The sequence below is a fragment of the Aedes aegypti genome, chromosome 3 (assembly GCF_002204515.2).
Source record: "Aedes aegypti strain LVP_AGWG chromosome 3, AaegL5.0 Primary Assembly, whole genome shotgun sequence".
Taxonomy (NCBI): Eukaryota; Metazoa; Arthropoda; class Insecta; order Diptera; family Culicidae; genus Aedes; species Aedes aegypti.
In genome coordinates, this window is record NC_035109.1 from 167,722,801 (window position 1) to 167,747,364 (window position 24,564).

Sequence of the window (24,564 nt, forward strand, 5' to 3'; positions counted from 1 at the left end):
CACGGAAAACAAAATACACCCAAAATTTGAGTTAAAGCCAAGGGGTGTGACAAAATCTAAAATAAACATAGAAAATGTTTTTTTGTACTTAAACTACCGGAAAACATTAAAAAATTGAGTAAACATGGGTTCTTGGCCTAAACTTAAACGTTTGGCACTAAAATTGGGACAGGACCCTATTTGTTTGCTTCGCGGATGATATGGATGTTGTCGGCAGAACATTTGGAACGGTGGCAGATCTGTACACCCGCCTGAAACGTGAAGCGACAAAAGTCGGCCTGGTGGTGAATGCGTCAAAAACAAAGTACATGCTGATAGACGGAACTGAGCGCGACAGAGCCCGCCTGAGAAGCAGTGATACGATAGACGGGGATACTTTTGAGGTGGTTGATGATTTCGTCTACCACGGATCCTTTTTAACGGCTGATAACAACGTTAGTCGTGAAATACGGAGACGCATCATCAGTGGAAGTCGCGCCTACTATGGGTTCCAGAAGAAGCTGCGGTCGAGAAAGATTCACCCCCGCACCAAATGTACCATGTACAAAACGCTCGCTAACCACGAGCTCGCTAGGCTCTACGGCGAACCCAGTATCTAGAAGGTTGCAAAAGCCGGAAGGGTGCGCTGGGCAGGGCATGTTGCAAGACTACCGGAAAACAATCCTGCAAAGATGGTGTTCGCGTCAAATCCGGTTGGCACAAGAAGGCGGGGAGCACAGCGAGCGAGGTGGCTTGATCAGGTGCAACAAGATCTGGAGAACGTGGGCCAAAATTGAAGTTGGAGAGACACAGCCATGGACCGAGTATATTGGCGTAACATCGTTAACGAAGTTTTATCAAATTAATTGATGTAAAACCAACTAAATAAATAAGAACTCCTGGAGGAATCCCTGGATGAACTCGTGGGTGAATCTTTGGAAGAACTCTTGAACAAAATCACGGAAGTAATTCCTAGATGAAACTCCGCAGGAACGTCAGGAGAATCCATGTGAGAACTTCATTACGAATTCTAGAAAAAGATTAAAATGGCATTAGCAAACTCGAAACGATATCTGGTGGAATTTTTATTTCTTGAGGAAACTTCTCCTTCTCCTTCTACGAGAAGCTTAACGCATCCCGAAAAGGCTTCATGCCACGAGCCGAAATGTGTAGGGATAAGGACGGAAGCATCCTGACCGACGGACGTGAGATGATTGAAAGGTAGAAGCAGCACTACGATGAACACCTGAATGGCACGGAGAACACAGGCGCCGAGGGTCACGACAGCGGAGGAAGTGACTACGTCAGCACGGCGGATGAAGGATACCAACCTGCCCTCATTGCATTGCGAACCTCCGTTGTGTTCGGACGCGCTGTCTTGGCGCTCTTGTATATATTTTTACCTTTTAACTTTTTTTTTTAATAAACATTTTTATTTGACCCGCGCGCGCACCTCGCGTAAGCTTTTAATTTACATTTTTTTTTATCGACGCGTGTGCAAAATGAAGTGTGGTGTTGTGAACTGTACACAAAACGACAATCGTAAGGGCTCATTCATTTATTTCATAACGCTGAAAATGGCCATTTTAGACACCCACCCACCCCTTCGTAACGCTTTTTGTATGAATATTCTACAAATTTTGTATGAGCCGTAACATCGTGAGGACATCCACCCACCCCCTTGAGCGTTATGAAATTTGTGAATAAGCCCTAAGCGGACCTATTACGCTGCCTGCATTGGCGTACAACGACACCACGAAGAAATTTTACGTACCTTCATGCTTCCTTTGTGCCAAGACTGTCAGGATAAATTCATTCCTGAATTTAATCTTAATGAACTGTCCACATCTTTCAAACATATCTCGGAAACTATTGGACATTCATTGACAGCAAACCACAAATTAGCAACTAATTTTAATAGCCTCAGTGCTATGCACGACGAAACGCTGGCACATTTTGAACAAATGCTGAGCGAAATTAAATGGTGCATTTCCATCGTCAACAGTAGCAGCAAGACAAGTGCCGCAGAAATAAAACATCAACTATCGGCACTTCTTGACACACCTCCAATAGACCCATGCGCAGCTGTAGAAAAAGCGGTCAAATCAGCAGCAAACGCAGCAGTAGAAGAAATAATAATATCAACATCAGCTGCAGCGCACTCCATTGACCAACTGCCCCATCTGGGTCCTAAAATTTTTAATGAAATCTTGTTTTTATTCGATAACACGAAAGAGCACCTTACTGCAACTACTTCAGCAATTTTTCCCGCCCAAATAGCGGCTATATCATGTTTAAACTTTAATTTAAAAATTGGGTCCATAAATGAACCTTGACACTTAAGATCATGTTTGACGTTCGCTTAGTCGACAAAAACACCACAGGGGTTTTAGTTTTAACACTGGGGTTGTTCCTATCTGACATTTCGAAAGGGACACGGAAAACAAAATACACCCAAAATTTGAGTTAAAGCCAAGGGGTGTGACAAAATCTAAAATAAACATAGAAAATGTTTTTTTGTACTTAAACTACCGGAAAACATTAAAAAATTGAGTAAACATGGGTTCTTGGCCTAAACTTAAACGTTTGGCACTAAAATTGGGACAGGACCCTATTTGTTTGCTTCGCGGATGATATGGATGTTGTCGGCAGAACATTTGGAACGGTGGCAGATCTGTACACCCGCCTGAAACGTGAAGCGACAAAAGTCGGCCTGGTGGTGAATGCGTCAAAAACAAAGTACATGCTGATAGACGGAACTGAGCGCGACAGAGCCCGCCTGAGAAGCAGTGTTACGATAGACGGGGATACTTTTGAGGTGGTTGATGATTTCGTCTACCACGGATCCTTTTTAACGGCTGATAACAACGTTAGTCGTGAAATACGGAGACGCATCATCAGTGGAAGTCGCGCCTACTATGGGTTCCAGAAGAAGCTGCGGTCGAGAAAGATTCACCCCCGCACCAAATGTACCATGTACAAAACGCTCGCTAACCACGAGCTCGCTAGGCTCTACGGCGAACCCAGTATCTAGAAGGTTGCAAAAGCCGGAAGGGTGCGCTGGGCAGGGCATGTTGCAAGACTACCGGAAAACAATCCTGCAAAGATGGTGTTCGCGTCAAATCCGGTTGGCACAAGAAGGCGGGGAGCACAGCGAGCGAGGTGGCTTGATCAGGTGCAACAAGATCTGGAGAACGTGGGCCAAAATTGAAGTTGGAGAGACACAGCCATGGACCGAGTATATTGGCGTAACATCGTTAACGAAGTTTTATCAAATTAATTGATGTAAAACCAACTAAATAAATAAGAACTCCTGGAGGAATCCCTGGATGAACTCGTGGGTGAATCTTTGGAAGAACTCTTGAACAAAATCACGGAAGTAATTCCTAGATGAAACTCCGCAGGAACGTCAGGAGAATCCATGTGAGAACTTCATTACGAATTCTAGAAAAAGATTAAAATGGCATTAGCAAACTCGAAACGATATCTGGTGGAATTTTTATTTCTTGAGGAAACTTCTCCTTGCTATTTTCATCATTACTCCTGCAGAACACTTCTGCATGCAGCGCAACTTCTGGTTTTCGGATTAACTGGATTAATCAGTTTGTGCAAGAATGCACTATAGTACGTAAATATAAACATTGTGTAGAAAAAAAAATCATTGTTGTGAAGGATGCCTTTTGACAACCAAGGAGCAAACAAAAATTACGTTAAACTATTGAAATGTCAAATTCTAGGAGTGGGTACCGGAGTCATTCACACTCTGCGAACCGGTCCCCAGAAAAAATCGCCAGTTTCATATTGATTGATGGTGTGATAGCAGGGATACGTCGAATCATGATAATGTTTTTAGTGCATTTATTCCTTGTGGTTCAAGGAACAAGTGCACCGAATACGTTGCAAGCGTGACCTCTTACAAAGATGGTTTGAAGGAAAAAGATAACCGACTCTTGTGTTTTCTAGGCGACATGAATAGTGCCGCTCTGGTGAGTCAAAAGCCAACTAATATGCAATGTTCTTCTAGTGACCACCAGATGTTGAGGTGTTCGTTTATGACATTCACGCGTGAAAAAAGGTACACAGCTCAAACGTGGATGTGCGACATTGCCAATCATCTCTAAATGGCATAAAATGTAAGAAAAAGAAGAAAAAAACAGCACATGAACAGTTTTTAGTATATATTAAAACTTATTCAAATGTTGTGTTGTTCCAGAAAAGCCTGATGTTATGTGAGTCGAACTCACTTCTGTGTAACAATTTTTAAGCGTGGTTGTTTTGATTTCTTCCACTTTTCGTTTTTTGATTGCACGATGATTTTAATTTGGCAGAATATAATGTTTACGCGCTTTTGACTCAACAGATGGCAGTAGTGTTACTTGAATAACGTGTCGTCGACAAAATATATGGCAAAATAAAGAGTCGATCATCTTTTTCCTTTTAACCATCTTTGCCTCTTATCACACTTTTTCTGCACTCTACAAATTTCGTGATAGTTCAATTTGGGGTGAAATGCGCAATAAGTTGGTGAACACGACTTTTGCACTTCCAAGTTTACCGCGGCTGTCGCTCTTTTGCTGTTGAGAGTTTGTTTTGTTTTCTTTGTGTGGGGCTAAAACGGTTGCTCATCTTCACGCTTTATGTATCGTTTTAGCATCTTGCCATATTGAATCGGCGGTAGGCGTGTGGTGTACGCATAGGCCCAATCAAGGTATCTATAAGGGAGGTAATTCAATGTGTCATTTAAAGCAATCCGCCATATTGGGAAAACATTTGACAGCTGGCAAGTTTGTGGTACTCCATCAGATCAGCAAGCCTTGAGATCCTAGCAAGTTTTTCCCCTCACTTTTTATTTTGTTTCGTATACGTCATTCAACACCCAAGAAGAAAACTTGATGCTTCCTATTGGTTTTATTAAAATAAAGAACCTAAATGATATTGAACCAGTTGACCCGTTAAATAAAACAAAGAAATGATAGATTACGGTGACAACATGAGAAATACGCTGGAGAAGTGGCTAGAAAATCACATTCGACATTCTTTTAGCTGTCCCTTTGTCATTCAAAAAGGACGTAAAGGGAGTAAGGATCTTTTATCAATTCCTTGCTTGTAATGAAAATGTAGTGATGGAGTTTCTTTCCGATCATATTTTTTTATTTGTAAACTATAAACACAATTTATGACTATCACTGGAATTTCACGAACGTACCACAATCCTACATAATATCAAATGTGTCGTTTGATCCAATTCACATCATCAAACAGCACGTTATAAAAAAACTATCTGAAATTGATGAATTGGCTTAGTTTTGTGTAGTAAATAATGAACTCCATAATTTGAACTGTCCTCTTCGAGACCAACAGGAAGGCACCATGGTCTTGAGTTACGCTACGCAATCGTCTGTATCACCATCACTTTAGGATTTCGTTTTATTTAGAATATTTTCTCCCATTGTGGAATAACAGCATCCTGAAACAGAGCAACTGATAATAAAGACCCGATCTAAAAATACATTTATTTTGTACCTGTATCCTGAAAGTGTCGTTTGTATCAGCAGAAAATTTTCCTTTTCAATTTTCAATCCGTAATAATAAACATTACGACACCATGGATACGATAGCAACCATTGGAGGGGAAAAATGCATCAACAAACTGATCAGCTCGCCGACTCGCCTGCTGTCATTTTCCTCCCTCGCTGTTCAGCACTCCCCGCATCCACTGACTGCTTAGATTGCCGTACCTTTCTTCAAAATACCTTGGGCCCAATCGTAAGGTTTTTGGTTCAATTCCAGGTCGATGCAACTTTTTTTTTGTTTTCAAATTCTGGTTTCTCATGAAGCCTGATTTGCTACTGAAAAGGAATCGCTAAATAAATTTCTCGCCGATTCCTTGCCGAAATTTTCTATAGTGATTCCCATTTGAACTGACATTTCTTTTAAACTGCGTACTGCAATCAGAAAAAAACGCATTCTTGCAGAAATTTTCCATGCATCAAGATAGGCCGAGAAATTACTTGTCAGCAGCGAATCAGGCTTAAGACAAATCTACGAATTTCAACCAGATTTCTTGTGGTGAATTTTTATAAGGGATATTTAAGTATTTCTATAGTCTATTTGCCTGAGTGAATGAAGGATCGACGATAAATACTGCATTGAAGTCTTGCTGTTTTTCTTGCGATGAAGCATTGAGTATGATGATGCAATAAAGCATTGAGCGGTGACCGTATATCACCCATTAATGTGTTGGAGTATGCAATGATTGTGCCTCATAAGCAAAGCGGCAACACTGATGTGTAGAGTAGGGCAAATGACGCATGCGCCAGTAGGGCAGGCGGCGAGCGCGCCAAATAGAAGGAAGAAAGGGAGAATGGAAAGTTTTGCCATTCATCCGTAATGTGATGTTCAATCCGTTCAGACGTGTGTTTGTTAAAGTTCCGCTTCGGTGACCCTGTTCTGCGTTGTGATGTGTCCACCTCTGCCCAACAGGTTATTGGCCCAGCCGTGCCGAAGGGAAGTTTCCGGATTGCGTAGAAAAAAGGATCCGAGAGAGCGAAAGTGATCACGCCGTGTGTGAGTGTGTGTTGTTTCTCCGCGAGAATAAGCAGTGTCTTGCCCCTCGTCAACCACATCCTGTGCATTACTTTTCCACTGGGGCGACTGCCGCACCCCGACGGCGACGGCAGAGCAGTGTGTAGAGAAAGAGACAGTGTTCAGTTCAACTTTGTACATCCGAAGAGAAACACGTTTAGAGTAAAAGTTTTCTTGATTAAGTTTTTCCTAAAACTCGTGGTCGATCCTTTTTCCGGTAATCCGAAACATACGCAGATTCTCCTGTGCGGTAAATCATACTCTCCCACAGATTATGGGCCCAGTTTGCGTTTCGGAAAGTGCGGGAGGAAATTTTTGAGAAATTTTCGTTTCGTTTGGCGGCGTCGCGAGAGTGTTTGCTCCGGTGACTCGCCATGCCACTCTGCGAACTCTTTTGGCATTGGCTGGAAAGAAGAATCTCGTAGTGAAGCACCTAGACGTCCGAACCGCTTATCTGTACGGCAACATAAGCGAGGAAATCTACATGAAGCAGCCCCCGGGATATGTCGCTCAAGGCAAGGAGGAGCCGTTTCGTGGGCAAGTCGTCGGCAAGACTGTGTCACGCTGTCGACTTTAGAAGCAGAGTACGTTGCTCTAACGGAGACGTGCCAAGAGGTGGTCTGGATGCGACGACTGCTTCGTGATCTTGGAGAGGAGCAAACTACAGCGACGGTTGTTCACGAGGACAATCAGGGATGCCTCAGCTTTGCTCAGTCCGAGCGTTCTAGCAAGCGGTCAAAGCACATAGAAACAAAGCGCCACTTCGTGAGGAACCTATGTGAACGAGGCGAGGTTAACTACGCTAACGCTAACCTATGTGAACGAGGCGAGGTTGCGTTGGTGTATTGCTCGACGGAAGACATGAAGGCGGACGTTCTTACGAAACCGTTGGGAAGAGTTAAGCATCATCACTTCGCGAGTGAGCTTGGATTGGTTGGCGGTGTGCCGAGCGTCAAACATTGAGGAGGAGTGAAGAGAATAAGCAGTGTCTTGCCCCTCGTCAACCACATCCTGTGCATTACTTTTCCACTGGGGCGACTGCCGCACCCCTACGGCGACGGCAGAGCAGTGTGTAGAGAAAGAGACAGTGTTCAGTTCAACTTTGTACATCCGACGAGAATCACGTTTAGAGTAAAAGTTTCCTTTATTCAGTTTTTTCTAAAACTCGTGGTCGATCCTTTTTCCGGTAATCCGAAACATACGCAGATTCCCCTGTGCGGTAAATCATACTCTCCCACAAAAATGGCGGATGTGAACAAGTTTGCGTTTGCCAGACTGAACAATCAGAACTGGCAAATATGGAAGTTCCGGATGGAGATGCTCCTGACCAGGGAGGAGCTGTGGTATGTGGTCGGTGATGCAAGGCCGGCTGTAGTGACCGATCAGTGGACGAAGGACGATCGGAAAGCTCATGCCACTATCGGACTGTGTATAGACGATAATCAGTTTGCACTGGTGAAAGAAGCAAAGAGTGCAAAAGCGTTTTGGGATCAGTTGCGTGTTTACCACGAAAAGAACACGGTCACGTCACGTGTGTCTTTACTGAAGAAACTTTGCAGTTTGAATCTCGCGGAACGTGGTGATCTCGAGTGCCATTTGGTAGCGTTGGAGGATTTATTCGATCGTTTGTCGAATGCGGGGCAACCGCTGGAAGAGTCACTGCGGATCGCGATGATCCTGCGCAGCTAGCCCGACTCATACGGAACATTAGTGACGGCCCTAGAGAGTCGTGCTGATGCGGACATCACGATGCAGCTAGTGAAATCCAAGCTGATCGATGAGTTCGAGCGTCGGAGAGAGCGTTCTGGCGAAATGAGTGAAAGGCAATATGAGACGAAAGCTATGAAAAGTGTGGTAGTGCAAAATGAAGTGCAAAGTGTGGGTGGACTCGGCAATAGAGCGCCGGTGAGAAGATGCTACTTTTGCGACAAAGCCCGGTCATTTGCGTCGCAACTGTCGTTCGTACTTGCTAGCGAGGCAGGAGCTAGAACGAGAGTGTAAAGAGAAGAAGAAGCCGGACGACAGAGTGCGTGTGAATCAAAATGTGAAACAAGTGAAGAACGAAAATTGTGGTTCCAGTGTATGTTTTATGGCTGGAGTGGATCAGAAAAAGTGCTGGTACATTGACAGTGGAGCAAGTCGGCACATGACGAGTGACAGAAATTTTTTCAAGTTGCTGAGAGAAGAAAAAGGCCCAAGTTTAGTGTTGGCGAACGGTAAAGTGGTTACCGGCGCTGGTTGTGGCGAAGGTGTTGTGTACGGTGTGGACGGAAACGGAAGTAAAGTTGAAGTGAAACTAACCGACGTGTTGTACGTTCCGTCGTTGGCGAGTGGACTCGTGTCAGTGGACAAATTGACGGCGAAAGAGTTTTCGGTGAAATTCAAGAAGGATGGTTGCGATATTTGAGACTCATCCGGTAAGAAAGTGGTTATAGGAGAAAAGTCAGGGTCGTTGTATCGGCTGAAGTTGACGATAGTAAAGAAGAAAGTGGAGGGCCAGCGGCCGATAATCGGCGAAAAGAATACGACGAACGGAAGAAGATCACCAGTCAGTGTGGTGAACTGGTATTCGGAAGTGAAGCCGAATACAGTCGATGAACTTGAAGAAGAAGAGTATTTCGATGCGGACACTTCAAGCGAGGAAGTGGATCCGCTGCAAGTGGCGGAGTCCAACAGTGGAAGCCCAGATTCGGATGCTGATAACTGGAGGGAAGTTCGGCGATCCAGGAGGAGCAATCGAGGAGTACGACCCAGCCGGTTGGTTGATTACGTGGTTGATGCTTGAAGCAGAAGTAGATCAACACGGCATGGAAGGCAGAGAGGATACGGACGAGCACGAGGACAACATTGAGGAGGAGTATTGGAGTATGCAATGATTGTGCCTCGTAAGCAAAGCGGCAACACTGATGTGTAGAGTAGGACGAATGACGCATGCGCCAGTAGGGCAGGCGGCGAGCGCGCCAAATAGAAGGATGAAAGGGAGAATGGAAAGTTTTACCATTCATCCGTAATGTGATGTTCGATCCGTTCAGAAGTGTGTTTATTAAAGTTCTGTTGCGTACAGTAGTTGATTTGTAGTTGTGTTCTTTCCTACCCAAATCCTGGTTCCGTGTTCCGCTTCGGTAACCCTGTTCTGCGTTGTGGTGTGTCCACCTCTGCCCAACATAATGCACATTTCATTGCTTCAATAAAGCAATACTACATTGCATTCATATAATGGAATTGAAGTATCATTGCACGCATATCGCAGAATAAAAGCAATGATGCATTATGCACTCATTGAATTAAAGTTAAAATACGGTAATACCACAGACAAACAGACGTAACAGTTAGAACAAATTTCTTCAAATTTTATCGCCCAGTTTACACCATCATCATCTGGTGAGCATGTTACACGAAAAGGTGTTTCGTGCAACAAGACCGGCAGATGGCGGTAGTGTGAAACGTCAAACGCGAAGAAAAACGATGCACGCGCCTCTGGGTGTGAGATTTGTAACATAGCGAATTTGAAATGATTGTTAAATGAGTGGTCGATGGAAATTTCGTCAGTGTTACGTCTGTTTGTCTGTGGTAATACCTTAATGCTTGTGGTTATTTGGGGTGAATTAATCCAAACGGACAGGCAAGGAAGAATAAATTATACCTATTTAAAACGTCATTTGAAAGTCTCGTAAAATGGCTTATGCAGCTTTTTACGTGTGTTTATGTGCCGCTCTCTGGTAGAGCCCAGTGAATTTTATGTTTGGATTGGGTCATTTTACATTGAACGGACCAAAGCCAAACGTCAAATGATGAATAATCGAGTTTTTATATAATCGATTATTTTGCGACACCCCTAATCTCTATGTGCGCAAACAACAAAAGGGCTAACCTCGAGCGTAAATGTCAAACGTGACGTCAAGCTCGGCGCCGATCTCGTTGTTTTGTGTACATTGTTCTCGGTGAACAAAATATTTATCGCTGAATCTGTGAATAATATTCTTCGCTGAAATACGCTTGCTTTCATCTCGCTTTCAATGACAAATACGCAATTAAGCTGAACTACATCGAGCAAATACAAGCTTTCAATTAAAGGGAGTACAATTGTTAAAGGTTAGCCGTCAGCATGTTAAACGCGTTGGGAGTGATTTGTTCCGGAAGGCTGGTAAACAAACGCAGCTGTTTCTCGGGCGCTACTTGTAGAATTACTGTTGTGCTCTAATTTTAGGTTCAAACCGACTTCCAGCAAATATCGGAAGTACAATATCTGATAAACATACCGGAGGCCGATAATGTGAATCACGTCGTTGTGTTCCTAACCGGGACGACTCCGTTTGCCGAAGGGATGGCTGGGGCTGGTAAGTGGACTGAGGATGGTTGGAATACCTCTGCGGTGATCTGGTAGTGTTCTGTCCTTGTCGGGTGTCTAAAAGAATTGTCTGAAACACGTTATGACTTCCAATGGAATAGTTTTATAAACGTTGTTTCCCGATCTACCCTCTTACAGGGCTGGTAACAAGTCTTTTCTGGAGACTCAGTCACTATTTTAATGCAAGTTTCTGAAAAGTTTCTATTTATGTTTGATGGATGGTCTCCTAAAGTCTCTATTTTACCCAAAATGGACAAAGACTTTATTTTAATTTTTTTCCTTATATTTAGGCTCTGGAGCGTGGACTCTACAACCAGGGAAGTTAAGGAATTCTGCTCCAAATCAGAGAGATAATTGTATATAAAGATATTTATTTGAAAATTCAATAAAACAAGAGGTTGTACAGTAAACTTTCCATAACTCGATATTGAAGGGACCATCGAGTTAAGGAGGTTCAAAACCAGTTCCAAAGGATCATCCGGTTAGCCATTAAAACCAACTTTTAGTACGGTTCTCTAACTCGATATCAAGATACGGAATATCGAGTAAGGGAGAGTCGACTGTGATATATATTACTTAAAATTCTATGCTGATTATCAATTTGTTACTAGTGGCTTTTCGTACTCATGTTGAGTACACTGCCCATAACTGCATATTTGTAACATTCGACAAAAGTAGGCATTGAGTAAATGAGATACCAAGTTTGCATTTTATTGCAGTATGGGAGGGAAATAAAATTTAAAATAATCATAAGAATTTAAAAGTGCTTATTTGAGGCTGATGTTTTGTACAACTCATATCGCATACAGCTTATGCTCGATAACTGGGCTGAGAGAACCTTCCAGTTAGCGAGCAGTGCTCGATAACTGGACTGCCATTCCAACGCACACACACATTCAAATAAAAATCGAGGGGGACTTAGATGCAAAGTTTTGGTTGGCGTCATTCGGTTTTGGAATCGCGTCGTGTTCGTGTCATTCCGTCATTGAATTCGCGTTTTAATCGTACCGTCTTGTAAATTTTGAGGTGAATTAAACAGTTTTCGTTCCTGCAATGGACATCCCACCGGGCACCAACCGCAAACGGAAACAAAAAACCCTTACGTTGGTGGAAAAAGTTAAAATTATCGCCAATTCGAAAGAGGAGGTGGATCGCACGAGTCGCTCGCCAGAAAATATGGCGTAGGATCTTCCTCGGTGACTCGCTTCCTAAAACACCGAAAAGAATTACAATTAAAAAAATAATGCCGAAACCTTATTTTGCATATGCACGCCCCTCGTCAGTTACGGGATGGTGAAAGTTTTTGACGTTTAACTGTTTTTTAACTGGGCTACAGCCCAGTTAGCGAGCACCCAGTTAAAAAGCAGCCCAGTTAAATAGCACCCAGTTATCGAGCATTAGTTGTATTGGGTGAATAGTCAGAAAATAATTCTTATAGAAATTTAGTTGCTACTGCATTATGAGTATCATGTAGAATCTCAATGTGACTGTTATGCGATTACAATTACCAATGTGACAAAACAACTTGATATTTTTTTAGAATTTTCTAGAACAATCTCACAGATTTCAGTAAGTTGATCGAAAGTATTTGTCACTTGATGACTCTCTCCGGTATTAACGGTATTAAGGGACGGCCCAGGGATTTCTCCAAGAATAATTTCGTGGATTCCTTCAGAGATTTTACCCGAAAATTCTGCAAGATAATCTCTACAGCGATTTCCTCACAAGGGCTTTTGTCAGAGATTCCTCCAGAAAAGATGTATGTTCGCCTTTTGAAACATATTAGACAGCTTCTGATAGGGCTCCAGTAATATCTTAGCAATTCCTCCAAGATTCCTCCATTGATTAGACAAGGAATTAGTAAAAAGATTCATGCAAGAAAATATCTACAGGGATTTGTTTAACCTTAGGAGAGCTTCCATAAAACAATTACAAATTGTAACTTAGGGTCGTTTTCGACCCGAAACTTCAAACAGCTGAGTGATTGAATAATTGAAAAAGTATCAGCCATTTTACCAACAATCTATGTATATGTGATTAGCCAAATTTTCCCAGCATATTGATTAACCTCTAGCGTTTTTGACGTTTCATGCTGCTTTTTCGATCAGGCATGTTCTGCGATTCGAGATAAGCTGATCTTAAATGAAAGCAAGCCAACTTTTGTCGCCTCAGTCAACTCGTCTTACCTTACCCGATACATAGAATTAGCACAACTTTCAGTTTCAATAATTCAGAGTTTCTACTGCAAACTCACCCGAGGTCATCAACACTGTTAGCAAAGCCATATATTTGCTTAAAGAATGTTATTAAGCTGGAATTTACAATAGGCCAATTGGCCATAAGTAGAGTAACCGACACTTAAAATTCACATCGCCATAAAGATTTTCTTTCAAGCAAAAAAAAGCCGTTTTAATTCTGATTTCCGCATTCAAAAATCTTACCTACGTCCGTAAACTGCAAGACCCGAAATTCAAAGAATGTTCCCAAGCATTCTCCGAATACTTCCATCAGATGAAAATCAGCAGGTCATAATGAAGAACGATGACATTTCAAAAGAATAATAAATAATAAAACATTATGTTCACATCGTTAAGTAATAAAATAACTTGTAAAGCAGTATTCAAAGAATGATGATATTTTTAAAGAATAATAAATTCACTAGAGTCAAATATTTTACTCAATCTACAAAAAACTACTTCTTAAAAGTTCATTTGAATAATCATCGAAATCGTACCCGCATAACTTCAAATTACAAATAAAAAGAAGTATTTTTTTATTTATCAACAGTAAATGATTTAGATTTTTCAAAAGAGTACGTAATCCTACCAATTTTGCAAAACTTAGATAACAATCACTTTTATCAAATTATCTTTCAATAAACCATTTTAAAATAAGCTTTCAACCAAATTTCCGGTCAACTTAACGTCAGTCGACCAAATGTCCATTCGACCGAAGTCCTTTCGACCAAATGTACTTTCGACCAAATGTCATTCGACGAAATGTCCTAAAGCCTTTTTTATATATTTGTATATCAATAGCACTAAAACAGAAACGATCATAAGTAACACACAGTACTGGATAGAAAAAAGTGTGCAGTGGTGGTTTTCCATATAAATAAATGATCAAGTTGAAAGTCTTGTATCTCGGCTTCTAGAGGTACATTTGAGCAGGGATTTTCACCGCAGCTTGAAAGTTACTTCAAATTTGCTTAGCTGAAAATTCAAAGCTTTTGAGTTATCGCAAATCTTAAATTTTGACAAAATTTATCAAATTTTCATTTAAAACAATAGTGCCCATTCGATTTAGGTAAGGTTGATTTTGGCAACACGGAAATGCATATACAAAAAATGGATCATGGATCAGTCGCCAAACCTGTTGATATCAATGTTTTTGTGGGCCTTTTCAAGGCTTACCATGTTTAAAATACGTAAATTTAATACGTGGTTATTATTATGGTGGTAAAAGTTGTAATAAATAACCATTCGATTTTGGCAACTTGAAAATTTTTGGCTTGTTGCCAAAATCGAACGAGCGTTAAATTCAAATACGCTTTTCGGTAAAATTGTGAAATTTGATAAGAAATACAAGTTTGTAAATTCTTTAGTATGATTTATTGTTTTCATAATATTTCAATAATTCAAAACCTGGTGCTTCAAATATTGTGATTTTTCAGTGGAGTGGAATTTTCGAGATGTGGTGAAAATTTCAGTTCAATTGGGCCATTAGAAGCCGAGATCCAGATCTTTAAATTTGATCATTTTGTATGGAAAATCGGCCAATGCGTACTTTATTCTGTCCAGTACTTTGAAAATCAGCCTCATAAAAATATAATATCATGGTTAAATGTTCACCTTAATCTATTTGTCTCTAGTGCAGGTTGTAATTCAATACGTCTAAACAGACACGAATACCATTACAAAATAAAAATAAAATATTACTACATAATAATATCCCTGGCCACGATCACAGGGTTTGACGGTGCCAAAGTAGAAGGTGCACCATAATAATACCCGTCTGTGAAACATATCACCTTCCCAATACTTTGGCACACCTCCAACGGTTCATGATTTATCATGAAACGGCTGCATTCAGGCGGAGGATCTGATAATATGTTTCGGCATATTATCAGGTCCTCTTCGAACGGAGGGAACGCCAGGGCTCATTAGTTACTTATAAACCAGTGCTGGTTGTTTGATGTTTCAATTCGTTTACACGAGCTGTAGCATCCTTTGTACTAATCAGCAATGGTGGTTAAGTTTCGAAGCCAACGTGTGATCAATCGTTTTATAATGCAACATAAGAATGGGTGTTTGGTGGAACTATGCGTTACACTCGTCGTTATTAAATTTAGTGATTGTGAAGGTGCTAATAGTGATTTTATAATTAAATCTATAGTGATGAAAATTTGAAAATTAAGGTGAAGTGATTCTGATAGTTTTGTTAAAAATATAATAATAATGATGTGAACTCTGCTAATTCAATAATGGCCATAATACATTGTGCAATCATTTTTCTGAATATAAACTTAATTGCCTAGTTCTTCAAACGTACATGATAAAAGTATTAATACATAATGACAGCGAGTGCAGAAGAATGGATCGAATTGATTTTTTTTAATGTAACTTTCTTGATCATAGTGCTGAATCGTAGTTTGAATAGAAATGACTCTACAGCAACAAAAATAATGATACATTTAAATTGAATATTTTTAAATTACTTAGTAATGATAACAGATGGTAATGCTAACAGATTTATATGAAAATGGTGTGATGTGAAAAGTGATATAATAGAAAGTATATCTGAAGTGTATTACGAAAGTTGATGAGTGGTAATCGGTGATATACGTGATAGTGTCGAAAATAAAAGTGACGATAGTGAGTGATGAAATGAAATGGGGAATGAGGACCTTTTAATAAAACTATTTCGTTCTTCATTTTAACCACTCTAGTAGCATTTCAGGCCTTATCATAGTTTGATAGTATTTTGAACTACTAGACTGCAAAACTACGGCAAGGGCTGATTGCTGCTAGCGTACACAGTGACCATTTGAGCAACATTGCTTAGGAACGTCTGTGTGATGAACGCAATAGAGGCTTATAAAAGCAAATGCTGGGAAGGAGCTTAGGGCAGATTAAAAGTGCCAGTACTACCCCTATCGCTACCGACAAAAAAAAAAAAAAAATATTACTACATAATAATATGGCCAAGGATCTAGGGCGGTAAAAAAATGATTTTGAATGAATGTTCTCGAAAAATATCAATATTTATGAAGAGATCATACTATCATAGCTGGTCTCGCAATTTTCCAAAAGACATTTCATCAACGAGAAAACGAATAAAAAAATACTACCCAAATGGAGATGGTACCTATGTTTATTCTTCTTCTTTCTGGCGTTACGTCCCCACTGGGACAGAGCCTGCTTCTCAGCTTAGTGTTCTTATGAGCACTTCCACAGTTATTAACTGAGAGCTTACTATGTCAATGACCATTTTTGCATGTGTATATCGTGTGGCAGGTACGAAGATACTCTATGCCCTGGGAAGTCGAGAAAATTTCCAACCCGAAAAGATCCTCGACCGGTGGGATTCGAACCCACGACCCTCAGCTTGGTCTTGCTGAATAGCTGCGCGTTTACCGCTACGGCTATCTGGGCCCCAGATACCTATGTATATGGTAGTAAGGTAAATGAATTTTTAAGAAAAAGAAATATTAAGAACCAAAATGATGACTTTAATAAACAACAAAAAGATGATGGAGAACAAGCAGCTAAAAACTTCTGCTCTCTTTTCTAAAATAAAAAAAATGCCATGCGATACCCTTCATAAAACTTACAAAATATATAAAACTAGTATATTTTTCGCGACCCCCTGCCATTGGCTCACAACCCCCCTGGGTGTCGCGACCCACAGTTTGGGAAACTATTAACTAGTGCACTGGTCCATGGATTAATGCACGAGTTCACTCGTTGACGTTTGAGCGGAGCCGTGTTATTTCTGTGACCATGGCACCACTCAAACCCCAAATTAGTGAACTCATGCAAGGTCTACGGACCATGCACGAGTTCATGGATTTGACGTTTGAGCGGTGCTAAATTCACATAGTCACATAAATGGACCGATGCATGAGCTCACGTTTGAGCGGTGCTGTTTTATTGTTGAGACCATGGAAACGAATGAATTTGGCACCAGTACTGCGAAAAACTCAATGGATCGATGTACGGGTTCACTAATTTGACGTTTGAGCGGTGCCATATTCATTCATTGCCATGGCCACATAAATAATACGGCACTGCTCAAACGTCAAATAGTGAACCCGTGCAAAGGTCCATTTCTCATAGCTCACGCTTGAGGTTTTTCATGCGTACGTTGTCAATGGACCGATGCACGAGTTCACTAATTGGACGTTTGAGCGGAGCCGAATTCACTGGTTTCCATGGTCACATAAATAACACGGCACCGCTAAAACGTCAAATAGTGAACACGTGCATTGGTCCATCACGCATCTTAGCAGTCAACAAATCATGGAAGAGTTGACTCACCTGTTTGACTCATTGTCTCGTATTTCCACAGTTTACGCGCATACGGCAATATTTTCTTGTTAGTCTGGTAGAAGTGTAGTAATCCAACACGAGTTTTTGACGGGTTTTGTGACTGAATCGTTTTTGACGGTTTGGGTTGATTGAGTGATTTTGCATCAACACCTCAAGCGTGAGATTTGCAAAGCAGATCTCTAATGAGTTTGCTCTTACGGGATAGTGTATTGATTGAGATTTGAGTGTGAGTCTATCAACACTGTTTGGCACCGCTCAAACGTCAAATAATGAACTCGTGCATTGGTCAGTAGTGAGAAGAGTTACGTGATTTCGCGAAATTCAAGCCTACTACTATCACCATTCCAAGCCCTGCATGAAATTATAAATGAAGTAGAAAAATCTTATAACTAGTTATGGTTGAGGTTGAGAGTCACGAATATAATTTAATGAGTGAAAAACTACAGTCAACTCTCCATAACTCGATAGTGAAGGGACCATCGAGTTAGGGAGGTATCGAGTTATAGAACACAAAACCAGTGCAATCGCGATCCAAGGGACCATCGAGTTAGCCATGAAAACCAACTTTTACAATGGTTCTCTAACTCGATATCGAGATACGGAATATCGAGTCTCCCCCTTACTCTGTATTTCATTTAAAATTAGTATTTTTGATATAATGGATATATGTGTCAAAATAGTTATTTATGCAACAAGTTGCAAAATGATGATTTTTTCAGCACGAGTCGTACATTTATCCAACGAGGCTCGCCGAGTTGGATAAATACGACGAGTGCTGAAAAAAATCGAGTTTTGCAACGAGTTGCATACAACATTTTTTGCAATAACGAAAAATGCCGGTAGAGTTGGAATTTTAGGGATATTTCATGAAAATCCACATGGCCATCCATGCGTTGTAGCAACTCAGTATTTCTCAATCAGGTAGGCTGTGGAATGACTGTCATAAATTTTCACACTTTCATTGCTGATTCTACTTTCAAAGACAGACCAGGTAAGGACGCCCCGCTTAGAATTTTCAACCATATTGTATATGCTGAATTGCCAAGATTACAAGAACCGTCCCATAACGTCCCGTCCTTTTATATAGTGAACCCATAAATCCTCTACTTCCGCAAGACTCAGAATCCATGGGTCAACCAGCTTCTGATTCTAGGATCCGAATCCGATTTAATTCGGTTCGTCAAATGGATGAAGAATCAACTTAAGTTCTGATTCTACATTCATTTGGCGAACCGAATTAAATCGGATTCGGATCTTAGAATCAGAAACTGGTTTAAGAAAATCACAGCATTTCAATAAATGACATATAGAAGTGAACCGACGCCGATTCGGTAACTTCCAAAACAGTACTGAAAAGTGCTACTTTTCGATACTGTTATTAGTGCTGAATAGTAACACTTTTCAGCACTGTTTGTATTGATAGGAAAAGAAGGCTGTTATGTAGGTCATTTCTTTGATAAAAAGTAAGCCGATATGCAATCGAATTGCAAAAAGCTCTTTTCAAAATTATGTGACCATTTACGCAAAATTGTAAGCTAAATAAATAACTCTAAACATTTCGTAACTTTCGATGCTTATGGTAGAACTACAAACAGTCTTGACAGTTCCTTGGTTGATATTATTATCATTTCTATCAGTAAAAAGCAGGGTTGCTATTCATCATTCATCATACTTTACAAAAAAAAAAGTTTACAAAATTTGTGCTACTAAAATAATGAATGATTTTAGTAGGGAAATTTACTGTAAAACAATATTGGACTAGTTAATTTCTGATTTGTGTATTCAACATAATTGGATTGTGTTTTAATATTTATAAAAAAAGGAATATTTAAATGTCAGAGATGAACCAGCCTCTGGCTGAAAATCTCTCTAATAAAGATAAATAAATAATAAATAATATTTTAATGAAAAATACATGATTTTTAGCAATTTTGTGATATGTCTTCCTATTAAAATGCTATTCAACTGTTATTAAAGAAAAATAATATTAGGTCATTAATCAAACATGACAAATCACGTTGATAGAATTGATGTTGGACGGATATCCGTGGTATACGTAAAGTATTTATAGTATTTTATTTTATTGATGTACAAGGGGATCAGGTGCCAAGTCTCCAGCATAAGTTTGAAAACTCACACCGTCCATAATACACCCGAGGGTTTTGGAGTTTGGGAAGTAGGCAACGCAACATGTTTGACTAGAAGGTTCTTCAAGTTTTGCTTCTACTCTAGACTTCCAATACACCCTGGCCACGATCACAGGGTTTGACGGTGCCAAAGTAGAAGGTGCACCATAATAATACCCGTCTGTGAAACATATCACCTTCCCAATACTTTGGCACACCTCCAACGGTTCATGATTTATCATAAAACGGCTGCATTCAGGCGGAGGATCTGTTAATATGTTTCGGCATATTATCAGGTCCTCTCTGAACGGAGGGACCGCCAGGGCTCATTAGTTACTTATAAACCAGTGCTGGTTGTTTTATGTTTCAATTCGTTTACACGAGCTGTAGCATCCTTTGTACTAATCAGCAATGGTGGTTAAGTTTCGAAGCCAACGTGTGATCAATCGTTTTATAATGCAACATAAGAATGGGTGTTTGGTGGAACTATGCGTTACACTCGTCGTTATTAAATTTAGTGATTGTGAAGGTGCTAATAGTGATTTTATAATTAAATCTATAGTGATGAAAATTTGAAAATAAAGGTGAAGTGATTCTGATAGTTTTGTTAAAAATATAATAATAATGATGTGAACTCTACTAATTTAATAATGGCCATAATACAATGTGCAATCATTTTTCTGAATATAAACTTAATTGCCTAGTTCTTCAAACGTGCATGATAAAAGTATTAATACATAATGACAGCGAGTGCAGAAGAATGGATCGAATTGATTTTTTTTTAATGTAACTTTCTTGATCATAGTGCTAAATCGTAGTTTGAATAGTAATGACTCTACAGCAACAAAAACAATGATACATTTAAATTGAATATTTTTAAACTACTTAGTAATGCTAACAGATGGTAATGCTAACAGATTTATATAAAAATGGTGTGATGTGAAAAGTGATATAATAGAAAATATATCTGAAGTGTATTACGAAAGTTGATGAGTGATAATCGGTGATATACGTGATAGTGTCGATAATAAAAGTGACGATAGTGAGTGATGAAATGAAATGGGGAATGAGGACCTTTCAATAAAACTATTTCGTTCTTCACTTTAACCACTCTAGTAGCATTTCAGGCCTTATCATAGTTTGATAGTAGTCTGAACTACTAGACTGCAAAACTACGGCAAGGGCTGATTGCTGCTAGCGTACACAGTGACCATTTGAGCAACATTGCTTAGGAACGTCTGTGTGATGAACGCAATAGAGGCTTATAAAAGCAAATGCTGGGAAGGAGCTTAGGGCAGATTAAAAGTGCCAGTACTACCCCTATCGCTACCGACAAAAAAAAAAAAAAAAAAAAATACTCTAGACTTCCAATACACGTGTGAATGATGCAAGGCCAAAAGAACATGAATCAGTCATACATATAGCGGTAGTGAAGTGTTTTGCCTAAGGATATGAGAGAGGGATTTTGTGTGATGTTTTGTAAATAGCTCTGTGGAACAAGTTTGTTATTAGTTAAAAATTTAGTTAATCTGATTCACCTTTCAATTAATAATAAGAATATTTACAAAACCATAGTACCTATCTTTTCTCGGCCAATACGCTGCCATGTCTTTCCTCTCCGATGATTTTTTCCTCGTTGTAATGGCGGGTTAGATATGAAATCAAGAATAAGGAGAGAAAAAAATGTTAGTGATTGTTACATGCTTTATTGCTGTGTTTTGTCCTACATTGAACTCATAAAAAATTTTGCTCTTTGGATTCCCGCGATAACAATTCCCATGCAGCTTCCGAGAAACTCCATGCCAATGATTAATACGCCATGTTCGGCATTCAGGACATCTCTACAAAACTGATGATAAACAACAAAAAATTAATCCAAAAGAGCGTAAAAAATGTTTCACTGTAGGACAATCCAGCTTTATTGCATGTGAGAAGTTCTTGGTAATATTCTCACAACGGCCATTCAGAATGGTTCGACGGATGTAGATAAAAGATAATTATGATAAAATTAACGCGACAACAGGTTAGTTAGCTCAGAACGAGTATTGTATTTGCAACTGGTAACTTAGATAGTTAATATTTATTATTATTATTTATCTTTATTAGGGAGATTTTCAGCCCTTGGCTGGTTCATCTCCGTCTTGTTAATATTTATTAGAATACGACTGTTGTATAACTTCTAAAATTAACGGCTTTTCAGTCTTACAGATAAATCAAAACGCTACGTTTTTTTTTTAAATCCAACGTTTCGGCCATTGGACTTGGCCTTCTTCAGGGATATAAAGGTGTACCGTTTCTCGTATCACGCTCAAAGCTTTGCGATCGGTTGTTGCTTTTATGGGGTTCTCTTCCTGGTTGCCGTATCATTTATACGGTTGCGTTGGTGGATAGTCACTGTTTTTATCTATCACTATCTGGTTTATCACCTACTCTACACCAATATGGAAACTGATAGTTAAGCTAAGGCTCGATTATTGTATATAACTTTTTATAGAAACAGAAGTAAGGCACGAACGCGGAGTGATGACCTACCATCCCATCTTCATGTGCTCCCCGCCCCACAAGCACTACACTTCATTCTGGCACTTTAGAACGTCCATGTTGTAACTTGCTCACACAAGAAATCTGCCTCGACCGAGTTGGCAGAACGCGCCCATACCCCTTTCTGAACTGAAGGGCAGCGGTATACGTAACGTAAAGTATTTGTAATAGATACAATATTCGTCTATTCGGGATCAAACGCCATCGTCTCACCGCAAAATTGCTAGTGTTTGGAGATGACGTTTTCTTTCAAAAAATGTGAAATCATCACCTCCAACTTAGTTCTAATAGGGAACCGGCTCCTATTCTTAGCCCTTTCGATTCACTTCGGCAGTGGGTTTTTTTTATACTACTGAGCTCATACTTTGCCACAATATGCGTCGTATTAGAATGTTTATTACTGCAAAGTTTCGGAAAATTTGGCCGAGAAAAACTCCCCATGCCAAAGTGAGTCATGGAAGTGCCCAAGTAGCTCTGCACCCTATCCCCCGTTATATGAATGATGGAGGCTAGTTTCATTGACAAAAGTTTCAGCAATAAAAACAAATCCATAAAAGCTGCATGTACAGACTGCATTGCACTTGTTATAATTTTTGCAATATTTTCTTGGTTTTTGTGAACAACAATATCATTCATACTCTGATCATACAACTGCGAAAAGAAACCACGTGCTCCGGTGGGGATTGATCCCACGACTCCCTATTTGCTAGATGGGCGCTTCAACCTACAAGCTGCGGAGCATCTTGATTCTTGAGAGACTCAAGCTGGAGGCGAACTGAACTCTATTACCCCAAAGCACATGGTGTCATGATTTCACAGTCTAAACTTCCTTCGGATGTATGAGATGTAAACACATACATCGTCGTGTACATGTAGATATCAAAGCGAGAGAGATGTTATTGAGGTTGAAGCAAGGAGTGCATTGTACTCTGTAGCCAGAAGTGAAGTGAACCCGCCTTGGGTTGAAGCGCCCATCTATCGAATAGGGAGTCGTGGATTCGACCCCACTCGTGCAAAATGTGCACCCACCAGCAAAATGTGCAAATAATATTTATACCATATTCCCATTGATTGTGTACTATATATTTATGCGCTATTTCCCTTATCTCCTGCATCTATGGAAGCTACTATTGTAAAATAAAAGCGCTTGTTATTCCTATTTATAAGACACCCAGTCGTTACCAGTTCTGCATGAATCATAATATAACTTACTAGTTTTCCATCTGACTAAATCTCTATCAAACAGTTTATTTTAGCTGGCCAGATCCAAACGCGCCCCCGACTTGGCAATTCCTTGGGTACATCTCCAATTCGAAACCATCAGCTATATTTAAGATATCTCAGTTGAAGAAACTAGACGAAATGTCCAATAATTCCGCTGTGAACGTTTTCGGAGCGAATCTTCCAATTTCGCACATTGCACAAATTGGCGTGTCCATAGAACCGGAATCAAATCTTATGCAGCAAACGCCAGCAACGGTAAGGATTTCCTTAAAATAATCATTGTTTGCCTTATAACTAAACCCTTCCCCTCTTTTCAGACTACCACTGATACCTACTATCAGTTCGGGCAGAAAATGGTGGAAAATTTCTTCAACTTCGTGAGCAGTTTTTCCGTTACTCAGTCGCAAATGATGCCGAACCCGAACGAAGCGTTCGTTCCGCTGTCGACGGTTCAGACGTGGTTCACCAACTTCCAGCGCCGGTTGCAGCAGAATCCTAGCTTCTGGAAAAGCTAAACTAATCGGTGCAATGCATGACACTAGTCGGGAAGAAGCACGATTAAGGGATTAAGGCACGCGGGATAGGTTAACCTACACCAAAACGATGCGATGCAGGGGGTTTTTCATCTACGAAGGAAGTCTACTAAAATAGTGTATAGAGCAATAGTTCGCGCGGTTTTTCATTAACGTAATTTACCATGTGTTGTTTCATTCTATGATTCGTTTCTTTCAAGCATTTCATTCGGTCCTCGCACTGGATGGTTATTAATTTTACCTGTAATAAAATGATTTTGGATGAAACAGTGCGTTTTTGAATGTATGTCGGCTTTGAAGATGAACCTAGTCCAAAAATTACGTAACACAATTTTTGGGGTTGTTCAACACCCTTTCCTTCCATGGGAACATATTTTGTAGGAATATTCAAAATAAATTGTATGGGAGTTAGAAATCTCAGACCCCCGCCCTTTCCGTCATTAAACTCTTACGTTCTTAGCCTAGTTCTGGTGCATCGCCCTCAGTGAACTAAACCAGTTGCCACCAGTACCGTGCTTCCTCCCAAGGGTTCGCTGAGGTCATCGTCATCACCAAACGAAAACAGCAAAGAAAAAAACAAATAGCCATGCGTCTCCATCGTACTACATATAGTGTGAAATGGTCCAAAATGCTACTTTAACCTTCCAGTCGTCGCGTGGTTGACCACCGTCAGAACC

The 24,564-nt window shown here is 40.2% G+C and overlaps 1 protein-coding gene across 1 annotated transcript; it reads left to right on the forward strand.

Annotated features, from left to right (window-relative positions):
• Positions 1–10,455: 10,455 nt before the first annotated feature.
• On the forward strand, positions 10,456–24,154 carry LOC5574132 (protein OPI10 homolog). The gene is made up of 4 exons (XM_001661151.2): positions 10,456–10,708; positions 10,772–10,901; positions 23,377–23,609; positions 23,672–24,154. The coding sequence occupies exons 1-4, from the start codon at positions 10,670–10,672 to the stop codon at positions 23,867–23,869; spliced, it is 600 nt and encodes a 199-aa protein (XP_001661201.1). The 5' UTR covers positions 10,456–10,669; the 3' UTR covers positions 23,870–24,154.
• The last annotated feature ends 410 nt before the right edge of the window (positions 24,155–24,564 follow it).